Source organism: Ananas comosus, linkage group 1 (genome assembly GCF_001540865.1).
Source record: "Ananas comosus cultivar F153 linkage group 1, ASM154086v1, whole genome shotgun sequence".
NCBI lineage: Eukaryota > Viridiplantae > Streptophyta > Magnoliopsida > Poales > Bromeliaceae > Ananas > Ananas comosus.
This window is the reverse complement of record NC_033621.1, coordinates 6,411,584-6,432,971: the sequence shown is the minus strand read 5'-3', so window position 1 is coordinate 6,432,971 and position 21,388 is coordinate 6,411,584. Positions and strand designations below refer to the sequence as shown.

Here is a 21,388-nt window from a genome sequence, read left to right as displayed (position 1 = left end):
CCCTTGGATGATGCGATGGAAGATTTACACCCTTTTTTGGGGTGTACAAGTAGCATTGCTCTTTCACTAAGGAAAATACTAGCTGAGTGTAGATCTTACACCCTCCATCCAAGGATTTACAAACTCTTTGGGGCTTTTAATATTATTAAAAGAAAAAGTTGATGAGACATCGGAGTAATTGTAACCCTTGGATGATGGTGTGTAAGATAACCTTTTTAGGGTGTACAGGTAGCGGTGCTCTTTTACCAAGGAAAATTCTATGTTATGCCCCTCATTCAAAGGTTTACAAACCCTTTGTGATTTCTAATATTATTGAAAAAAGGTTGACAAGACCTGGGAGTACTAATAGCCTCTAGATGATAGGGTGTAAGGTTTTCTCCCTCTTTTGGGGTGTACTAATAGTATTGCTCTGTCACCAAGGAAAATGCCATTTGTACCACCCCAAAAAAAGGGTGTAGATCTTATACCCCTATTCAAGGGTTTACAAACCATTTGTGGTTTTAATTTTATTTTTTAAAAATAGTTGACAAGACATAGGAGTAACGATAGCCCCTGGATGATAGGGTGTACGATTTATACCCCTTTTTAGTGTGTATACCAAAAGAAGCATTGTTGGTCATACGAGCAGAAAGGCCAAAAAAAAAAGAAGAAAATATCCTTCTCTCAAGACTTACAAGTCATAATTCATTATATATATACTCCATATTTTATAGTCTGTCTCGACTATTAATTTGACATGTTCACTGATATAATCCCACTTTTCGGCTAGGTATGTACCCAAGAATTCATCCAATGGTAGGACTGCAATATTATACTTGTGGAAAGCTTGAGTGGTAAGAAATAGTCGAAGTACCCTAATTATTTTTCCCAATCATTTTATCTTTTATATAACAATGGATGTATGGCATGCTCAGTGAACTCTTTTTCTTGTGTGCAATATTCTTCGGTTGATTTGCTCCACATGATCTATTTGTCCATTATTAATTACACTTTACCGATTGATGTGGGAAGGTTTAGGGAATTTAGGGGTTCTTGAGAATTGCATAAAATACAGATCGAGCAATTCATAAAAATCAAACCGAAAAGAAATAAGCGACAAATCTAGAAGTTTGAAAACTTAAATTAGAGATTGGTTAGGAAAAGATCGCACCTTTTAGTTTTCACAGGGTCGGATCCATTGCATGCACGTGGGTGAGTCGGCGTAACTTCTTTCCATCGTTAAGTCTTAGCCGGTTTGTTAGTACTCCTAACTAATAGAAAGATAATTCACGAGACTCGCTCTCGAGCTGGACTCACTCCGGTCGATGCTATTGCAAAGGCAAGGAAAATATACGAGGAATTTAAACAACTCAATTCTCATTAAGGGCATGTTTGGTTGTCCGTAAGTGATCGAAGTGAAAAAAGTCACTTTTCGAAAAGTGACTTTTGTAAAAGTCACTTTTGAATTCAAGTGTTTGGTTTCAAAAAAGTGAAAGAAAAAAATACAGTTTTTATGACTTCTATTGTTTGGTTCTATATAAGAAAATGAAAAAATAAAATGATTTTTTTTAGATGCGTAGTTTTTTTTTTGCTTTTTTTCTTTTTTTTTTTGTAGATGGTATGGAATAAGGCACGTCTCTCTCTTTGTTTTTTTTTGAAGATGTGTTGGTTTTTTTTGGTTAAGATACGGTGGTTTTTTTTATTTTTTATTTTTTGTAGATGGTATGGAAGAAGGTTTTTGGATGCGATTTGTAAGTCACGTGGAGTAGGCGGCCCACTTTCAACGACTTAGGAATTTTTTTTGCCGAAGTCAAAAAAGTGGATTTTAGTTATAATCCACTTCACGGGTTCACTTTTTAAAAGTCACTTACATGTTTACTTTTATAATCCAAACAACCGAAATAATTCCATTTCGCCAAAATACCACTTTTATTGTTTCACTTACGGGCAATCAAACATGCCCTAATCAAAAGCATGCCTTACAATAGGGTCTTGACCTTTATTTATAGAATATACATTAAAACGGCTAAGAATACGACCAGGAGTCTTGAAAAGGAAATTAAACAAATTTGCATAGCAAAATTCAAAATAGAGTTCTAAAAAGGAATAGAATTCTAATATAAAACTTTCTAATAAACTAAAACTTTCAAATAAAATTCCTAATCTGGTAAAACTTTCAAAATCAATCCACCGAATTTGAATCGGACTCAAATTCAAGTCAGGCTTCTAGTATCGGTCCATTGTCCGACCAAATATTCTAAATATGGTTCTGACGACGAGTACAAGTCTTTTTTAGGACCCGTTTCCTCATCAACTCTCCCTGGTTTGGAAAAATTTGTCTCTGACGAATTGCGATAATGTATTCTTTATGAAGTTTCGGGTTCAATCCTCTGAATCTTCTCGTGTGAGCCACATCGCGTCCTCATGAGGCATGTACAATCATATGACTAAGAATATGCGATTCCCGACATCTCATGTGGATACAATACAGTCATCGAGTATCGTTTCGATTCCACCTTTCTTTTTCTACAAAGAAGGGGTAGAAAGACAATTTGAAGGTGGAATAAAACTATCAAATGAAGAAAAATTTGAGTCATATATATCTTAATGGTAGGGTGTTAGGTCTTCAATATTAGAAGTAGAGCTAATCTCTGTGTTGGGTGGTAATTCCAACTAATAGGCATTAGAACCAATTTTCTTTAAAATTTTACATGGACCCATTCGTCGTGCATGCAATTTCTTAACGGCTTCTTTGGAAGCCGCTCAGGTCTAATTTTGACCATAATCATATCTCCTTTAAATTCTTTTTTTTTTGGGTGGTCTTTAGCAGATTTCTTGTAAGTTTCGTTACTAAGAATTCTTCGTCTTCGAATTTCATTATGTAATTCTCGTATATGTTGAGCAAAAGAGTGCATATTCACTGCTTCGGTAACCGATAGGTAAAGGTGCTGAATCAATAGGTTTTCATGGTTTGTATCCGGTACTGGTTTCAAAAGGACTCATGCTGGTGTTTAGTTGACGGAGCTATTGTATCCAAATTCAGCTATGGGAAGAATAGTGTTCCAATTGCTAGTGTTATCGCCAACTAAGCACCTTACTAAATACCTAAACCTCGATTGACAACTTCACTTTGTCTGTTTGTTTGGAGGTTGTGCGCAGATGAAAATTGCAATTTTGTTTGCATTATTTTTAAAGAGTTTTCTAGCTAACAAATCGGACGTTTCTATCAATAACTATTGTTTTGGGCAATCCATGCAACGTGAAAAGTGAGAGGCATCATATGTTTTTCTACAGGGTATAAAATGTACCATTTTAGAAAATCTATTGACAACAACCATAATCGAATCGTGCTTCCTAATAGTCTTGGGTAAACCTAAAACGAAGTTCATATTTTGCCGCTTGCCTTTAGCTCGTTGACACATCCCACACCTCTCAATAATTTTTGCAATATCCCGTTTCAAGCTAGGCTAGTAAAACCTATTCCTCCACCATGGCAATGGTCTTGTCCTTTCCCAGGTGACCTGCTAATCCTCCCTATGCAGTTCCAGCACAATGAAATCTCGTAGTGACCCGTGGGGTATGCATAATTGACATCCCCGAAAAGGATGTTGATTGTGTAAGACATAATCATTACTAGTGATCGTACCCTTCGAAAGTGCAGCGTAGATTTCACCAAAGTCGAGGCGACTTGGATATTCTTCTTTGACACTCAAGCTTAGTGTGTTGCAGGCTTATTGTCTACACTAGCACGATGTTTGAGAATGAAGGTGTATTCTTGAAGGTATTCTACTCATTTGGCGTGTTGGGATCCTAACTTCTTTTTTGAATTTAGATACCTCAAGACCTGATGGTCAGAAAAAAGAATAAACTTTCTAGGCAAGCTGTAGCATATAATTCTCTGTCATAGGTAGAATACTTTTGTTTGGCTTCATTCTACTTTTCACTAAATTAAGCTACAGGATGGCCTTCTTGGCTTAACACTCCATCTATGCCTATTCCTGATGCTTCACATGCAACCTCAAACACACTCAAAATTAGCTACTCTTAGGACTGGTGCTTCAGTCATTCGTTCCTTAGAAAGTATTTGGCCTAGCTTTTGAGAAGTGATTTTGGGCCCAAAAGTGATTTTTGACTTAATAGAGTGTTTGACAATCTCGTTTCCAAAATTTGATTTTGATTTTTGCGATTGACATTCCAAATTTGATTTTGATTTTGATTTTTAGATAAGTTTTAAAATTTTTGAGGCCCAAAATCAGAAGCAACTAAATTCTATTTCTTAAAATCTGATTCTGATTTTGAACTCAAATTTTAAATTTTTATTTTGATTTCATATTCAAATTTTAAATTTAAATTTTATATTTGAATTTTTAAATTCAAATTTTAACTTTTAAATTTAAAATTGAAAATTTAGATATTAAATTTAAAATTTTAAACTTCAAATGTGAAATTAAAATTTAAAATTCAAAATTTCAATTTACAATTTAAAATTTAAGATACAATTTAAATTTTGAAATTTTAGAATTTAAAATAATAAAATTAAAACTTAAAATATAATTTTTAATTTTCAAAGTACAAATTTCAAATATTTAAAATTCAAAATATAGAATTTAAAATATTTAAGTCTTAAATTTTAAATATTAAAATTTCAAATTTTAGGTCTTCAATTTTAAATATTCAAATTTTAAATTTTAAGTCTTAAATTTTAAATATTCAAATTTTAAAATTTAATTTTTAATTTTTTAAATTTCAAGTTTATATGTTAAATTAAAATGGCCTATTTGCATAAAAAATTCACAAGTTTTGAGCTTTTACCAAACTGGGCCGCCATTTTTGATTTTGTAGATTCGTGTCGAATTTTCTGCCATCTTACGAAAGTGCTCCTCGTCTACCTTCGTCTCACTTGTATTCGCTTAGATATGTATACCTCAATATACGGCGTCTGGGTGGGCATTAAATACGCCCTACGTGTGGTATTGCAACCTCCAAGTCATTGGAATGCAAACCAAATGGCCTCGCTATTCGTTAGCCCCGGTGTTTGGTGTTTGGTTTTTCAAAATTAAATATTTTGAAGCTAAATTTAAAAAAATACGCAGCCGACAACGGAAAAATTGGTGCAACGCGAAGAGAAATGGTGCAACAACCCTTCTAACAGTACAACTTGTAGCTCGTACTAGTGCAACCTCCGCCATTCACAGTGCAACGCTGTTAGTTAATCTTTTTGTTTACTAGGGCAACATCCCACTCCCTCGTTAGTTAGTCTTCTTACTAAACCATGAGGCGGTTCCCTGATCGGCGTCCCGTGCTACTTACCCTAGTTGTAAACCCCTCGCCCTCCTCCATACAGGCCTGGCAGTTTATCCCAAAACTCTCCGCCGCGTTCGGTGTTTGCAGAAGAGAAATGGAAGAAGCGTGAAGGAGGGAGTTGGCTTTGGGGTTAGGAAGTGGAGGACAAGTTGTTCATTTGCAAAGAGGTACCACACGGCCAAGCAACCAGTGCAACTTTGGCGCCACCGATGCAATCATATCTAAAAAAGTGCAAATTGTAAATGCTACTGCGAATGTAGTGGTTCAAAAGAGACTGTAAATGCTGTAATATTGACCTATTTAGTGCAATGTTGACGGAAATAGTGCAACGAGTCTATAACCAGTGCAAATGCACTCTTCCCTCGGTGTTAAAAAAGGGTTACTTTATTGCATTAAACGTACAACAATAATCACAATATTGCAAACTTTTGTGTCTGCAGGAACAAAAATATTGCAATACCTACATTGAATTGTGCAAATTTTTTGTACAGTAATGCAACAGAGAATGCAGCTAAAGAACCGGTGAGTAATAGGCGAAAAGACCTTGTTATCCTTGGGTTCGGTAGCCGCGCTTTCCTTTTTCGAGGGAAAAAGCTATAACATTTTCCTTATGATACAAGAACATACCTCGAGGAATGGGCGTAAGATTTCGCTGATATTTTGTACTGTTCAAGCATTTTTAAAAAAGTAAAAAAGTGGCGCTAATATTGGTAAAATTATTTGATAACAGTTTGAAATGTTGGTGCAATATACCTCAAAATAGTGTAAAATAAGTTCAAAGGAATGTAGTGATCGGATCAAATGGTGTAACTGATGCTGGATTGTCGTAACGATGGCCGGCGGGAGAAGGCTATTGTCTATCTGCTACCATCTTAGCTATTTTGTTCTCGAAAACGAATTATGGTGCTAACGAACCTACTGTTATCCACTGTGAATAAAACTTTTTATTCATCTAATCGAACTAGATTATATATGTATACACGAATGCCATTGCACTTATTTCAACTAACTTTATTGCTTCCACCTCATGGAGAACGCTGAAGTACCAGTGCGCTGTCATTTTAATGGCTTCTTCCAGGAGGATGGAGGAAACGTCAAGTATATAGGAGGAAACTGCCGGCTCGCTTTCCTTGGTGAAGGGGGTGAGTTTTAAGGCCTTGAAAGTGCGGTTCTTCAAATTCATGAATACTTCACAGGAGAGATATAAGATCCAAATTAAACTTAGCTACGGTGGGAAAATAGACAACTTTATCGATATTGTAGACGACGATGATGTTCGAAGCATATTGAAACTGTTTAGAAACCACGCATTTCTGATGGAGCTGTATGCCGTGAGTAACAGAGATGAGAGAGAGGTTTCTACATGTGAGCCCGACGAGTTAGATGAGGTGCTTACCGACGGACGGCTGGAAATCTTGATAAGCAGCTGGTCAGCAGATGCTTGTTCGCCTAAACAGTTGAATGTTGGACCGGTTGGATCGTGAGTTGCACCATTGTTAACATTTTGCACTATTACTCTATGTATGTTGCACCCAAAATGCACAATAACTTATCAATTATACACTATTCTACTAGAAAATTACACTATTTCATCTTTTCAATTTATTACATTGCACCATTAGCTTTTCAATTCATTACATTGCACCATTAGCTTTTCAATTCATTACGTTGCACCATTAGCTTTTCAACTTGTCTTTTCAATTCATTACATCGCACCATTTGCAACTGTACTGTAGATCTTGTCATCCTATTATCATTGATGACGCCGCAAACAGTGACGGTGGTACTTGTATTTTTATATGAAAGATGAAATGGATTTCGACGATAGCCTCCGTATTGTCGCATTCTTCTCTATCGACTTTCAACAACGCCCTTGATGTTGTCTCGTTGAGCTAATGTGAAGTATTTGATCCATTGGCGTATCAATTCAACGACGACGAGCTGGAGGAAGATCTCATGGTCAACAACGCTATGCCGGAGGCAGTTGGTATTGTCGTAGATGTAGATGATGTCCATGAGGGCCAAATTTACAATACGCAAGCGGACTTCAAGAGAGCTGTCAAAAGCTATGCGATGAAAAGAAGTTTCGAGTATCCCTTAATAGTGTAATATTGTGCTTGGAATATTCTATTCTCTGCTCTAGTTTGTGCAACTTTCCCTTTTGCAGTGGAAGTTCGTTGGAAAATTTTTAATGTATAATTTTCCGGACTTGTTTAGTGGCGGCAGTAGGCGTCCACTTGACTGGGAGAAGATCGAAGTAAAAGACATCCCAATTCAAGATCAGTCAAATGACTGCGCTATTTTCATATTGGCATATGAGGAATACTTGCAGAAGGGATGAAATCTTAACTTCTCCCAGAAGAATATAACAAAAAAAATGCGGCGAAGTTGTTGCAGCATTTTTGCATGAATTTTACTTGATTTGATTTGTTTTGTTCATTTCTTTCATTTTTTTTGGACGTGAACATTCATTGCAAGTGTAAATAGCATAAGTTCGTTTTTTATAGTGTAGATACATGACTCTAACGGTGTAAGATATGCTATTGATGAATGTAATGGATCAATATTTCAGTAATAGTGTAAGAAACGTTAGAAATTTTTTCTGTAATCGTATAACATATCATCCATTTGCATATCTTGTGAGAAATAATGAACGTTCGTCTTTAACAGTGTAAATATATGACTCTAACGGTGTAAGATATGCTATTGATGAATATAATGGGATAATATTTTCAATATTAGTGTTAGAAACTTTAATATTTTTTTTCTGTAATGGTGTAACACATTACCCAATTGCACATCTTGTGAAAAATAGCGTAAGTTTGTCTTTAACAGTGTAAATAAATGACTTAAACGGTGTAAATACATGACTTAAACGCGGTTCGGGGCATTACCCGGCTGCTTGCCTCTGGGCTAAGGATGGTTTTTGCATGATCGTTTATTGTAACCCCACCTTTGGCAATTCCCGCATCGCTTCTTTACCAGTCCATTAGCAATTGACTCTTTTCACGTAATTTTCTTTCTTTCTGGTTCTATACGCACGTTTGACGGTTGCGACGGTACGACGGTGCTTGGTAGAGGTGGCCAATGCTCTTTGCCTCTTGTGGGGGGGACGTAGTTGCTATACGTTTCGCGAAAGGTTGTGGTTTTAAACTAGTCCTTAGACAAAATCATACGGATCTGAGCGCCTTATTGAGATTGCTCCCATGGTGTGATTACATAGGATGCTGTCAATGTCTCAACCCTTGTAGGAACATGTCCACTTAAAAAAGATCCACAACCTTCGTGGTGGTTGGAGTGATTACCTATCAGAGAAAAATATAAGTCGTAGGCGTACGTGTGACAAATAGTGCAACAACTAAAAAATAGTGCATAAAATGTGAGCAATAGTGCTAATTTCTGTGATTTAATGCAAAACCTTTCGATATTAGTGCAACTAGCGATTAGAGTAGTACAATAGAATTTAAAATGATGCAAATAAACCGATAACACCTGAAAAAGGACATCTGTCGAGGGGTTCAGGGTGTAGAAATAAGACGCTTCCTTTGAGCTCTCTATGATTTTCTCCGCATAGGGCGTTAAAACACTCGTCTTCTCCTGTGCCTTTTTTCTCCGGTAAAAATATGATGCCTTTTTTTTTCGGGTTTCCTCTACCAGGTATGTAAGTGGAAGCCTCTTTAAAGGTCGTATAACCCTATTTATTGTCTAACAGGATACAGTTATTTCTATCGATACACGAAGCCATCAACAGACCCCCTCTATACTTACTAGTTAAGAAAGTACCTGGAAATAAGGCAAACAGTGTCCGTTAGTTCATAATTGTGCAAAACAATTTATGTCACATCAACGTAATATAAAATAGTGCAACAACTATATATAAAGGTGTGATATTTGGCTTATTAATGTAAGTTTGTCCTATCCAGTCCAACTAGCGGCCTGCAATGCTTCCGAAATGTACGAATTGATGCACCAAATGCCCAGAAGAACCGATGGAAACGTCCTTCGTCTTGGTATTCTAGCTGAACACATGCATCTGCATCACCCATCTTGAGCTCTCGCATGTACAAGGGAAGTGCAGCGAACGAACCCTTGAAATCTCCGTGGACCAACTGAAAGACCCTTTCTCTGGCCTGGTAGGCTTTCCAATAAGATATTTTTGTACCGTAGAAGCGCTGAATCTCGATTTGTATCATCTTTAGAGTGTATTTATCGTTCGCCACGACCTGCTCCCGAATTACAGAGGCGATAAATTCCTCATTGCAATTCTTATGCCCCATACCTCCTATTGCCTGGCTGCATGTATGTTTGGAATCAAATTTCTTCACCCACCATTGATTAAGTCTTGGTAAGTGACGAGCCTTGATTCTCTATGAACAATCCACAACATGGCATCTCGCCGTCATTTTATTGTCGTTGCACTTTGTGGGGGCGTACTCGAAACTTCTTTTCATGGCATAGCCTTTGATACCTCTTTTGAAGTTTGCTTGTGTATTGTAAATCTGGCCCTCATGGACATCATCTGCATCTACGACAGTACCAATCGACCTCCGGCGTAGCGCTGTGGACCACGAGATCTTCCTCCAACTCGTCGTCATTGAATTCATACGCCGATGGATCGAATGCTTCACATTGGCTCAACGGGACAACATCAAGGGTGTTGTACGTCTGGTGAAAGTCGTAGAAGAGGATGCGACAATACGGAGGCTATCGTCGGAATCTATGTCATCTTCATATAAAAAATACAAGTACCACCATCATTGTTTGCGGTGCCGTCGATGATAATAGGATGACAGGATCTGCAGTACAGTTGCAAATGGTGCAATGTAATGAATTGAAAAGACAATTTGAAACGCAAACGGTGCAATGTAATGAATTGAACAGACGAGTTGAAAGGCAAATGGTGAAATGTAATGAATTGAAAAGCAAATAGTGCAATGTAATGAGTTGAAAAGATGAAATAGTACAATTTTCTAGTAGAACAGTGTATTATTGATTAGTTACTATGCATTTCGGGTGCAATATACATAGAGTAATAGTGCAAAACATTAACAATGGTGCAATTCACGATCCAACTGGTTCAACATTTGACGGTTTATGTAACGCCCCCAATAGTCCCACATCGGATAGGATACTGATTCCGATCAGTTTATTTGAGGCCTTGCACGCTAGTAATAATAACTGGGCTTAAGCATTTTGGGCCGGTGGTTTGGGTCCAACGAGTTATTGCTGCTAGCGGGTCGGGTAGTTGCAGTTTAGGCGAACAAGCGGCAGCTACCGAACCCAAAGATAACAAGCGTCTTTTTGCCTATTACCCACCGGTTCTTCAACTGCATTCTCTGTTGCATTACTGCACAAAAGATTTGCACTCTTCAATCTAGGTTTTGCATTATTTTCGTTCCTGCAGACACAAAGTTTGCACTATTGTGATTATTGTTGAACATTTAATGCAATAAAGTAACCCCTTTTAACACTGAGGGAAGAGTGCATTTGCTCTGGTTATAGACTCGGTGCACTATTTTCGTCAACATTGCGCTAAATAGGTAAATGTTACAGCATTTACAGCCTCTTTTGAACCACTACATTCGCGGCAGCACAAAATATAGATAACAATTTGCACTTTTTTAGATATATTGCACCGTTGCCGCCAAAGTTGCACTAGTTGCTTGGCTGTGTGGCACCTCTTTGCAAATGAACGACTTGTCCTCCACTTCCTAACCCTAAAGCCAGCTCCCTGCTCCATGTTTATTCCACTTCTCTTCTGCAAACGCCGAACGCGCCGGAGATGCTGGAATAAACTGTTACGCCTGCATGGAGGAGGGCGAGGGGTTTACAAATAGGGTAAGTAGCACGGGATGCAGGTGAGGGGACCGCCTTGCGGTTAGGAAAAGATTGACTAACAGGGGAGTGGGATTTGTCCTGGTAAGGGAGAAGATTGGCTGACAGCGTTGCACTGTGAGTGGCGGAGGTTGTGCTGGTACGAGCTGCAATTTGCATTGTTAGAAGGGTTGTTGCACCATATCTTTTCGCGTTGTACCATTTTTCCCGTTGCCGATCATGTATTCTTCGAAATTTAGCTTTAAAACATTTAATTTCGAAAAACAAAATAGCAAACACTGGAGTTGCCGAATAGCTGGGCCGATTTGATTCGCATTTTGATGTCTGGGAGGTTGCGTAATCATGCGCGGTGCGCATTTAATGCCCGCCTAGGTGCCGTACATTGAGGTATATGTATCTGAGCGAATACGAGTGAGGCGGAGGGAGACGAGGGATATTTTCGTTAGATTGCGAAAAATTCGACTCGAATCTGCAAAATAGGAAAAGGCTGCCTAGTTTTACAAAAGCTCAAAATTTGTGGATTTTTTATGCAAATTGGCCTATCAAAATATCAAATTTTAATTTTTTTTGCTAATTTTTTAAATTTAAATTGAAAATTTCGTTTCAAATTCAAGTTTTAAATTATTTTAAAATAAAACTTAATAAAAAATTATTATTTGCAAACATAAAAATTTTTCCTAACACCTTTATAAAATTACTTCAAAAAAATCGCTTTCCATCAAAACTCAGCCAAATGCTTTACAGTTTTTTACCAAAATTAATTCTCCAAGTCAAAATCAATTATGCAGAATCACTTTTCTAGCGTCTAGGCCAAATAGGCCCTTAATCTCAAAAGCTTCACAGTCAATTGGGTCTATGTGAACTCTCCTTTCTTCAAGCAGTTAGCAATAGGGTCTATCATGGTGCTAAAGCCCTTATGAACCTATGGTAAAAGGTTGCTAATGTTAGAATTTTGCTATAATAAAATGCAACAGAAAAGCCAAATCAAACAAATTTGATTTTAAAAACTCGAGATTCGATCTCAAAAACCACGTAAAATAGGATCCTTCGTGTATTTAAGATTAAAAGAGAAAAGGCGGAATATCTGATCTTCACCTTTGCGTGAGTAGATCTATACTGCAATCAAATGATTATGGAATTGGGTCTCTTAAAGCCAGACGCATTCTCTTGAAGCCGTACATACGTCCTGCCTCTACAGGTATCCACACGAGATTGCGGGTCTGATCGATGTCCTAACCGGGGTGCTAGCTCCCTTTAAGATAACGTCTTTCTTACTGAAGGATCTCTACTTGAGGAGAGAATAAGAAAAAGGAGGAAAGGGATAATGGCTACGGTTTTTCTCAAAATCCTGCGTGTATTATAAAAAGGGATATATTCTCTTTTATAACAAATAATAACCATTAAGGATAAGAATAAATCTAAGGCTGAGTTTATCTTATCTTTAATCGGTTCAATTGAGTAAATCCTAATTTAATTCGACTCGAACTTAATCGTAATTTGATCAAATCAAATTAATAATGCAACATTTGCGCATAAGTCATCTCACAACTTACTAATTATTAGTAAGTTCTCTTTTGCAACATTTACACTTCAATACTACTAATTTGGAAGAATTACAAACATATTGACAATTAGATCCTTTGGCGAATCAAATATCGTGATCCAGCTAACCGATCAGTCGCAACCTCTTATGTGTGTGACTCCATAGGTTCTAGTCTATCTTGTAGTGAGATATATTGTTATCACCATCAACAATATTATTGAAACTTCTTTCAGTGAGTCAGAATAATTCCAACTCAGCCCACTGAGAATTATCGATTCATCTAGATAACTCTCATAAATCTCACAATCCACTAATGACGCCTAGCAACATATAGTAGCATTTCAGTAGAATGAAATACTGAAACTCTAGGTGCAGTCAAGGTTGTAAATAGCAGATAGCGGGTACATAGCGTTTGGAGAGTCTCATAATAAAAAGCAGATAGCTGGTGCCATAGCGGGCGCTATGAACCCATAGCGGGTTTCATAAAAGCAAATTTAATATATTTATGTTCCTTATAAAAAATATATATAATTTTGAAGAAAAAACAACTAATCATTCATTTTTTTTAAAGCCTATATATATTTAATGTCATTATCTGTTAAGAATTTAAGATTAACTTTAAAATATTTAGCAAATCAAAAAGACATAAAACTTGAAAATCTATAATACATTAACAATTTAAACAATTTTTAAATGGATGTCAAAAATGATATCTTAGGTAAATAATTTTATTCCAAACCTTTAGAAACAGCGTTTGATCTTTATATTTCATTTAAGAATCCGACCCGATAAACTATTTTAACTCCGTTTGCATTTTTTAAAGGTTTGGGCTCATAGCACCCGCTTTTCGATGGCTTTATAGCTGCTGCTTTAGCGGGCCCTATGCCCGCTATAGTGCCTACTATGAACCCGATCCGCTATACATCGCTTTATATATTATAGTGTAGTGGTAGCACATAATATCCACTATAGCGACCGCTATGGCGGGCATAGAGGTTTGTCACGGTCTTAGCGTTTTTGTTCGCAGAGCTCGTGTGGCACCCGCCTTCCTCCTCGAAGATGGGCAAGCCTAGCGCCTTATTGCTAGCCTAGACCTCCGTGCTCTACAACTAAGTATACAAAAAGGAGCGAAGAGAGAGAGGTAGAGGTTTCCAAAAAACTAAGTACTTCACTACTTAGAAAAATAGAACTACAATACACAACTCTTGTGTCTCTACCTCTTTTCCTCTCTCTCTCTTATCTGCTTTTTGCATACTTAGTCGTTGGGCGCGGAGGTCCAGGCTAGCAATAAGGAGTTAGACTTGCCCATCTTCAAGGAGGAAGGCGGGCGTCGCACGGGCTTTGTGAACAAAAACACTAAGGCCGTGACAGTTGGTATCAAAGCCAGTTCGAGAAGGAACCATGTCGTCATCCGATGCTACCCTCATCGACGCTGGGGGTGACCCTCCAAGGCAGCCTCCCAAGCAGGGCAAGAGCAAAGAACCGCAGGCAATCACGAGGGATTTCACACCGCTAGATGATAGTCTTGTGCTGTTGGAGGATATAATGTCGAAAATGGGTGAAAGGTACATCGAAACGGCTGATTCCTTCAACTCTTTCAATGACAAAGTCCGCAGCGTGGATGAAAGCGTCGCTACTGCCGTGGCGACCTTTCGAAACGAACTCGAAAATCTTCAAGGCCACATGACTCGTCACCACGAGAAGCGAAAGAAACTGATTGAGGAACTCATTGCTCGAGTTGACGAGGTTGAGGACCTCAATACACGGGTGACGATTCTTGAAAAAGTGGTGGCACGTAGGCATGAACCGCAAAGAGAGTATGCTTCGAAGCTACGTGTCCTTGAGCCTCAAAATTTCAGGGGTACTCGTGACGAAAAGGAGATTGACAACTTTCTGTGGCACATGGAGCGCTACATTAAGGCACTATGGCTGGACGACAAGAAGGAAAAAGTCTAGGTTGCGTCCATGTACCTTGCTGATGACGCGATGCTGTGGTGGCGTCGGCACTCTGCAGAGGCCGAGAAAGGCCAATGCAACCTGAAGACGTGAGAGGACTTCGTTCGCGAGCTCAAGGTGGAGTTCTACCTCGAGCACGTCGAATATTTTGCCAGGAGGCAACTACAACGGCTCAAACACACCGAGACGCTCAAGGAGTGTGTCAAGGAATACTCTAAGTTGATGCTGTCCATCGCCAACATGGCAGAGGAAGATCGCTTGTTCTTCTTCCTTGATGGGCTTCAACCTTGGGCGAACAAAGAGCTTGTGGGGTGCAATATCAAGGACGTGGCCTCCGCAATCCTTGGCAGAGAAACTGCTCGAGTACGAGAGGGCGGATCCAACTCGCAACAAGGCACCCAAAGCGAGCAAGGATAAGGGTGGGGGAGATCGCCGCGATCAGAAGGAGCGTAGGGGCTGCGAGACGGGTCCTGTGCCGCCGCCAAAGAAATTGTCGTGCTACGTCTGCGGCGAGAACCATTGGGCGAGGGACTGCCCAAAGAAAAAGTTGGTGAATGTTGTCTAGACCGAGCAGGGCGAGGGCAATGTGGAACTGACGGAGATGGGCGCGCTCAGGCTTGTCAATGCGGTTCAGGGGCTGGCAAGCAGCAGTAAGCCCCTCAACAAGGAACTCTTGTACATTGACGTGACCTTCAACGGCAGGGCCACATGAGCGCTAGTGGACACGGGAGTTACTCACAACTTCATCGCCGAAATGGAGGCCAAGCCAAGGATTAAAGTGCCCATTGGCACGGGCTGTATCCACCGTGCCGTATCGTGCTTGTAGGATATCGGCACGATACAGCCCCCGTGCCAATGGCACAACTTAAAACCCTCTATACTTGAAAGTAGTAGGTAATTTTCTCTACAAAGCTCAAAAGATTTGATAAAAATACATAATAAATAATAGGCATATTTTGTTACTAAAGAAAATAAATATTTCATGTCATTACGTGTCGGCACACATATTTTTTTGACCGACACACCGGCACGGCCCGGCACACACCGTGCCGTACCATGCCAGCAATTTTCTGGCACGATTCCGTGCCACGGCACTTTAATCCTTGTTTGTAAGAAAAATAGCAGAAAACGCATCTTTCTTTCTTTTGAAACGAAAAGCCTACCCCGTACGTGCATAAATTTGCCACATGGATAGTTCACCTGTCCAAACGGATAGTCTTTCCTATACATGCTCGACGTAGGGACATAAGCGTACAACATGCAACCATATTATCAACCACAACAACAACAACAACATCAATGACAATCAGAGATGATAATGGAATGAATAATCAACTAACAAGTAGCAAGATACTAATACTGAAAACTGAAATTGAAAAGAAGCTAAACAAAAATACTAGAAACACGAGTCAACCACTACCAACATGTGTGATAACTAAATAACAGAAGTCTAAAACATGAGAGTAAAACTCAAATCTAGAAGCTACTGCCAGGGGGAACTCATCTATCTAATAGCACTCTCAAGCACCGTCCTGAACCTCACCTCCAATGACGCATATAGAAATAGGGGTGAGAAACATATACACATGTTTCTAGTGGGTACTGCAAGCCGCTGAAGGCAAGCTGTACTCATTAGTCAACAAATTAGAATGATAAAGTAATTATTGCAGGTATAATCAAGTATAGCTGATACGTTAGCAAAATTAAGGCAGGAAAAGAAGTATGCGACTAAATAACATAAATAATACTGCTACTATAATAAAGAAAAACAAATAGATGTATGCATCAATCGGACGAAGTCCAATATCCAAACCAAATTCGAATACCGCCTTGTTGGTCTAAAGACCTCAGATAATGCTACACTTGTGCTCAATCACCGAGCATATAATCCCACTGCAAAGATATCGCATAAGGCTCACAGGTTGGAACATGATTGCTTTTTCGAAAAAGAACACTGTTATAGTGCCAAACTGCTGATGTATGTGAAATGCTCCATGAGTTGTGGCAATCAACGTTGTATGCATAATAGGCCAAACCGACGACAAATAGCCGAGAGAGATAACTAGATAGTCCATCGACTAATAAGGTTAAAACAATGTCGCAAGAATAATGTGTAACACCGACCGACTATGTCAATAACTATCATATAATCAAATGATAAAATATCTACCGCTCTACAACTCACGAATAATCTTTATGATTTATCAACTGAAGTAGAGCAACTAACGATGATAAGTCAAGTGGTGCAAAAGATATACTCAACCATATAGGAGAATAGAATGATGGTAAGAGAAAGTAATGGAGTAGGCAACATTTTATCAACTTCAGATTGAAGCAACGACCTAAAAACCAAACTCGAGTCCGTGACTCGATTGATGCTCCTAAACGTCTCCCGGAACTAAGAAAGATCCCACGGAGTCACAATCAGCCCCGCAACACCAGAGTGACACAAAGTCACCATAGCCACTAAACGAAGCGATTGAAAGATTTACTAATTCTTGAATAAGTCAGACTTCACAAAAAGTCACCGAAAACACTTCTACAACCCACAAAGTAGCCTGAAAGATGCCATTGGTCTCCATAGCCCATCCGCTACTCTAAAACACACCAATTTGAGTGTCTGGACAGTCGCACGTGAAGTATACGCTAAAAAAGGGCTTGTAGCCGAAACTAGGCCACAACAGCACTCCGGAAGTGCCAACTTCAACAACAGGACCCACCACGATCCTCCCACTGTCTCTGAATGCTCAAGATAGCGAGATCCAACCAGTCAAGGAGGCTCGAAAACGACAAAAGGTAGCCACAATGATGTTTCCGGGAATATAAAATCAAAATATCATATTGACGCCTAATTTTGGCGATTATCGCATCGAAAGCCCCATTCGAGCTTCGAAACATTTTCGAAGTTAGGACGACAGTCCAAGGGTCAAACACAATAACGCTGCCCAAAGCAGCCTGAAATGCACAATTGTAGAAAGGACCCCATGATTTCTTACAATTAAGCAATTAGTTTATAAATTGGAGTGTAGTCGTTTTACTGATGCTTCCGCAATTTGGAAGCCGACCAATGACACTAGTAGGTGGGCAGCGAGGTTCTGGGCCATGCTCGCACTAGGGAGCACCAACGGTTGCTGATGACAAAGTTGGAGCACGCCCGGACGAGAAGTCCACGTAAGCGCGCAACCAGCACCTGCCCACTGCAGTGACTCGTGTTGTCACTAAGGTGAGTATGAGTATCAGGGAGGTCGAGGGGCTACCGTGCTTCCTCACCAGTGTCACCTGCTGCGAGAGGTGGCCGGAAAGAGAGGCTACGCCTTGGGCAAGCGTAGCCAATTGGGGTAGGCAGGGGATCTTCTCTGCTCCGTGCAGCCACAAGTGGCAGGCGCTGGCCAGGGGAGGTGGTGTTCGACAAGAAGAAGGCCAGGGAGGTGGAGGTGGAGGCGGAGGCGACTTTTGCGACGATGGGTCTACAAGATTTGGCCGTGGGAGCCCCCTTTGGGGCTTCGACCAAAACAGGGCTCGATGAGGTTTTGGTGTGGCGGGGTGCCCAAGGGGTTCACCGCAGGTCCAGGAGGCCGGTGGCGGCGTTTCAACCAAGAAGGCTACGGGAGTGAGAGGGAGAGAGAAAATAGGGTTCGGCTGGAGCTTCGCGGGCTAGAGCAGCAGGGTTGCCGGAGATCGGGGAGGGGCCAATGACGGTGAGGGGGAAGGTAGGTGGCAGTTGCGTTAAGGAGAGGGTGAGAGAGAAAAAAAAAGGGTTAAAAATCATAACTTCGACATTTTATACATATTGTAACAATTGCAGTTTCTTGCTCAAAACTCTTTGGCATGTGTATTTTTCACAGTAGTACCTCCCACTAAAATTTCATGTAGTTTGGTATATAAAATGTCGTGCTTTTTCTTGTAGAAAAACCCACAACTTATCGGTTTGCTCTTTTGCCGTTTTTCTCTTCAAGCCATGCTTTTATCGCGTGAAGTTGCAGTTAGGTCTCTCCCACAACTTACGATAATGCCAGATCTCGAAAGTGGCGAGTTTGTTTCATTGAAAACTGTAAAGTTTCACAATAATTTCCAACTTGAATTTTATTTGATAAAAACTTGGTTTCTACGAAATGCGAAATAATTTTTATCTCCGAAAGCTTAAGTTGCCAAAGAATGTCATTTTTAAATTCTATATTCAATATTCTTTGTCAAATATGGGCTCGGGACTTTGATATGCCTTCGATGGACCCAAATATGGACTTGAATTATATGGGAAAAAAAAATAAACGAAGCTAGAGGGCTGGTGGAATTCTAATTTAGTTCCTCCTGCTCTGATACTATTTTAAAGAATGTGAAACAATCTTTTGTCTCCAAAAGCTTAGGCTCCGAGAGAATGACAATTTTTTTATTTTATATGCTAAGTTTCTTACTTCATATCTCTATCTTACTTCATATTCAGCAATTTCTTCATATATCTATCTTTGTTCTGGTAACCTACATACTAACCCTTTATGGCTGAAGCCAATTTATGAGCTTCTCGTAAGCTTGTAAATGTAGTTTGCCTACTAGAATGGCACTGCTAGACATTGCATGGAAAAGGCCCCAAACTTTGGTCCATCTTGAAGTGACTACCCAATTTTTACCTATTTTGGTTTTAGTACCTAATCTTTAATTATTTGATTTGAGCTGCCTGATGGCTTTTCTATTACAAAATTAGGATGCACTACTTGCTTTAATAGGAATGTAATCATGTGAATTACGTTAGATACTATATTGGCACATCCGAATTCTTTGACAAAAGAACCGTCAAATGATTTAAATCAACTAGAGTTGAAAAGTTAGGTCGTAAAATCAAAACTTTAAAAGGTTTGATAGTCTTTCAGAATGGATCATAGTTCAGGTAAGTTCCATGCAATGATCCCTAGGCAAGCTCTGATTCAATACATTTGCTTCATATAAAATATGAGTAGAAATTGGCATTCCATTTAAAAATATATATATATATATATATATTTTCTATCTTTTATATATTTACTTTTTTCATTTTGGTCTCATTTCTTACTTTTGCATTCATACCCTACTCTGTGTAGGTTACTTGAACGCACAGAGGATGCTCTCAAAATGTTTACTATAGCAGCAGACATACTTCGAGTTACTCACGGTACAAGGACGCCATTTATGAGGGAACTATTAAGCAAGCTCGAGGAAGCACGAGCTGAGGCTTCTGTCAAGCTCTCAGGCAGTGATAGAGAACAAGGTCAGGAGCTGTTCTATCCAGATTGAAGCCGCTGTGCAGGTGCGATACCATTAAGCCATGATGCCTCTGCAGTGCCGTGTTGAAATGTTTCCGAGTAGAAATGGTACAACTGCAAGATAGAAGAAGAAGAAGTGGAGCATTTCTAGCCGGCTATGTCCCTTTTGCTAGATAGCTAGTTAAGATGGTTCCCCAACTCATTATTACTGGAAGATTCTCCAAATAGGAAAGCAACGCGTCGTCGTCTGCAAGTCCTTATAGTGTCTTTTTCATTCGCAGAAAAGAATGCTTTCCTCTGCATATGTTGTATTCCCGAATATGCATTCGGACTCGTCACAAGACATGGAACATTTCTTCTGAGAGAAAGCATTTCAGTTTAATTTTAGGGATCAGTAAATCACACACAACGGCAGGAGGGCAAAAGATATGTGGAGATTCCTTTTTAATTTATTTTTATTTTTTTATTTGAGACTAGCTATCATGCTATGTCCATCATCATGTTTAATAACAGTATCATATTAGTATACTGGCAATTAACTCGCACGATGTACGAAGTTTAAATATATATTTTTTACTTTACTGTAGTTAAGATTTATATATAGAAAAGAATTTAGTAAGATCATTGATGGACTAAACCGTATTAAAAGGCGAAAAAAGGAAAGAAATAAAAAAGACGCTTATATTGGGAAATGAAAAGAAATTATACGTCTCTAAATATTTTTTTTTCAAAAGATTTTAGAAGAAAACTAGGGAATCCCTATTTTGTGGTAGTTGCTACATGCTAAATAAAATAAGGTATTAATAGGATTAAAGGAGGCAAATGTGTAGAATTAATAATTAATAAAAAGTTATTTTTAGATATAAATGAGAACAATAGCTAATTAAACATTGCTAAAAAGGGAAAAAAAACATTAATCAAGTAAGTTACGCATCCATAAATCATATTGCTAATTGATCATTTAGATGGTCACCCGTTATCTAAAATTAAATTTTGAACTTTAATTGGGGTGATTAATATGGAGAATTAATAACAAATGAATAGAGAAATTGATGGGAAGAGAAATAGTTGAGGAAAAAAAAAAAAAGAGAAAAATAAGGTAAATCAAATGGTAAATGATCATTTAGAAAGTCGCATAGGCTAGTTATCTAATTAGGGTAATTAATGAAGCATAGTGTAAATCGTAATTTAATTTTCAATATTTATTTATTTAATCTAATATGGAACCTCACTACATATCAATTTTAGATTAATCTGGAAAGCATAAATGTAATGTATTTAATAGCTTACCATTAAACCTAATAAGTTACATAAGGAAGCGTGGAAAGGATTTAGTAAACCCAGAATATTAATTAGCGATTAAAAATTATGCGGATGATAAGAAAGGATAAATGCTGAGAAAATAAAAAATTTTAAACCAGCAAGTAAAATTGTTGAGGATGATGAATAAAAAAGAAAATTAATGTATGAAATAATTGAATCAAATGTATTAAATTATGGTTTATGTATGAATTAATTGATTTTCTCATGAAGAAAG

The 21,388-nt window shown here is 38.6% G+C and overlaps 1 protein-coding gene across 1 annotated transcript in view; it reads left to right on the top strand.

Moving 5' to 3' along the window:
- The window catches only part of LOC109713518 (histone-lysine N-methyltransferase ASHR1), a 43,714-nt gene extending 23,277 nt beyond the window's left edge, over nucleotides 1–20,437 (top strand). The window contains exons 13-14 of the mRNA XM_020237650.1: nucleotides 770–833; nucleotides 19,690–20,437. Of these exons, the coding sequence (XP_020093239.1) occupies nucleotides 770–833; nucleotides 19,690–19,882 (257 nt within the window). The 3' untranslated portion in view covers nucleotides 19,883–20,437. The remainder of the gene's footprint in view (nucleotides 1–769; nucleotides 834–19,689) is intronic.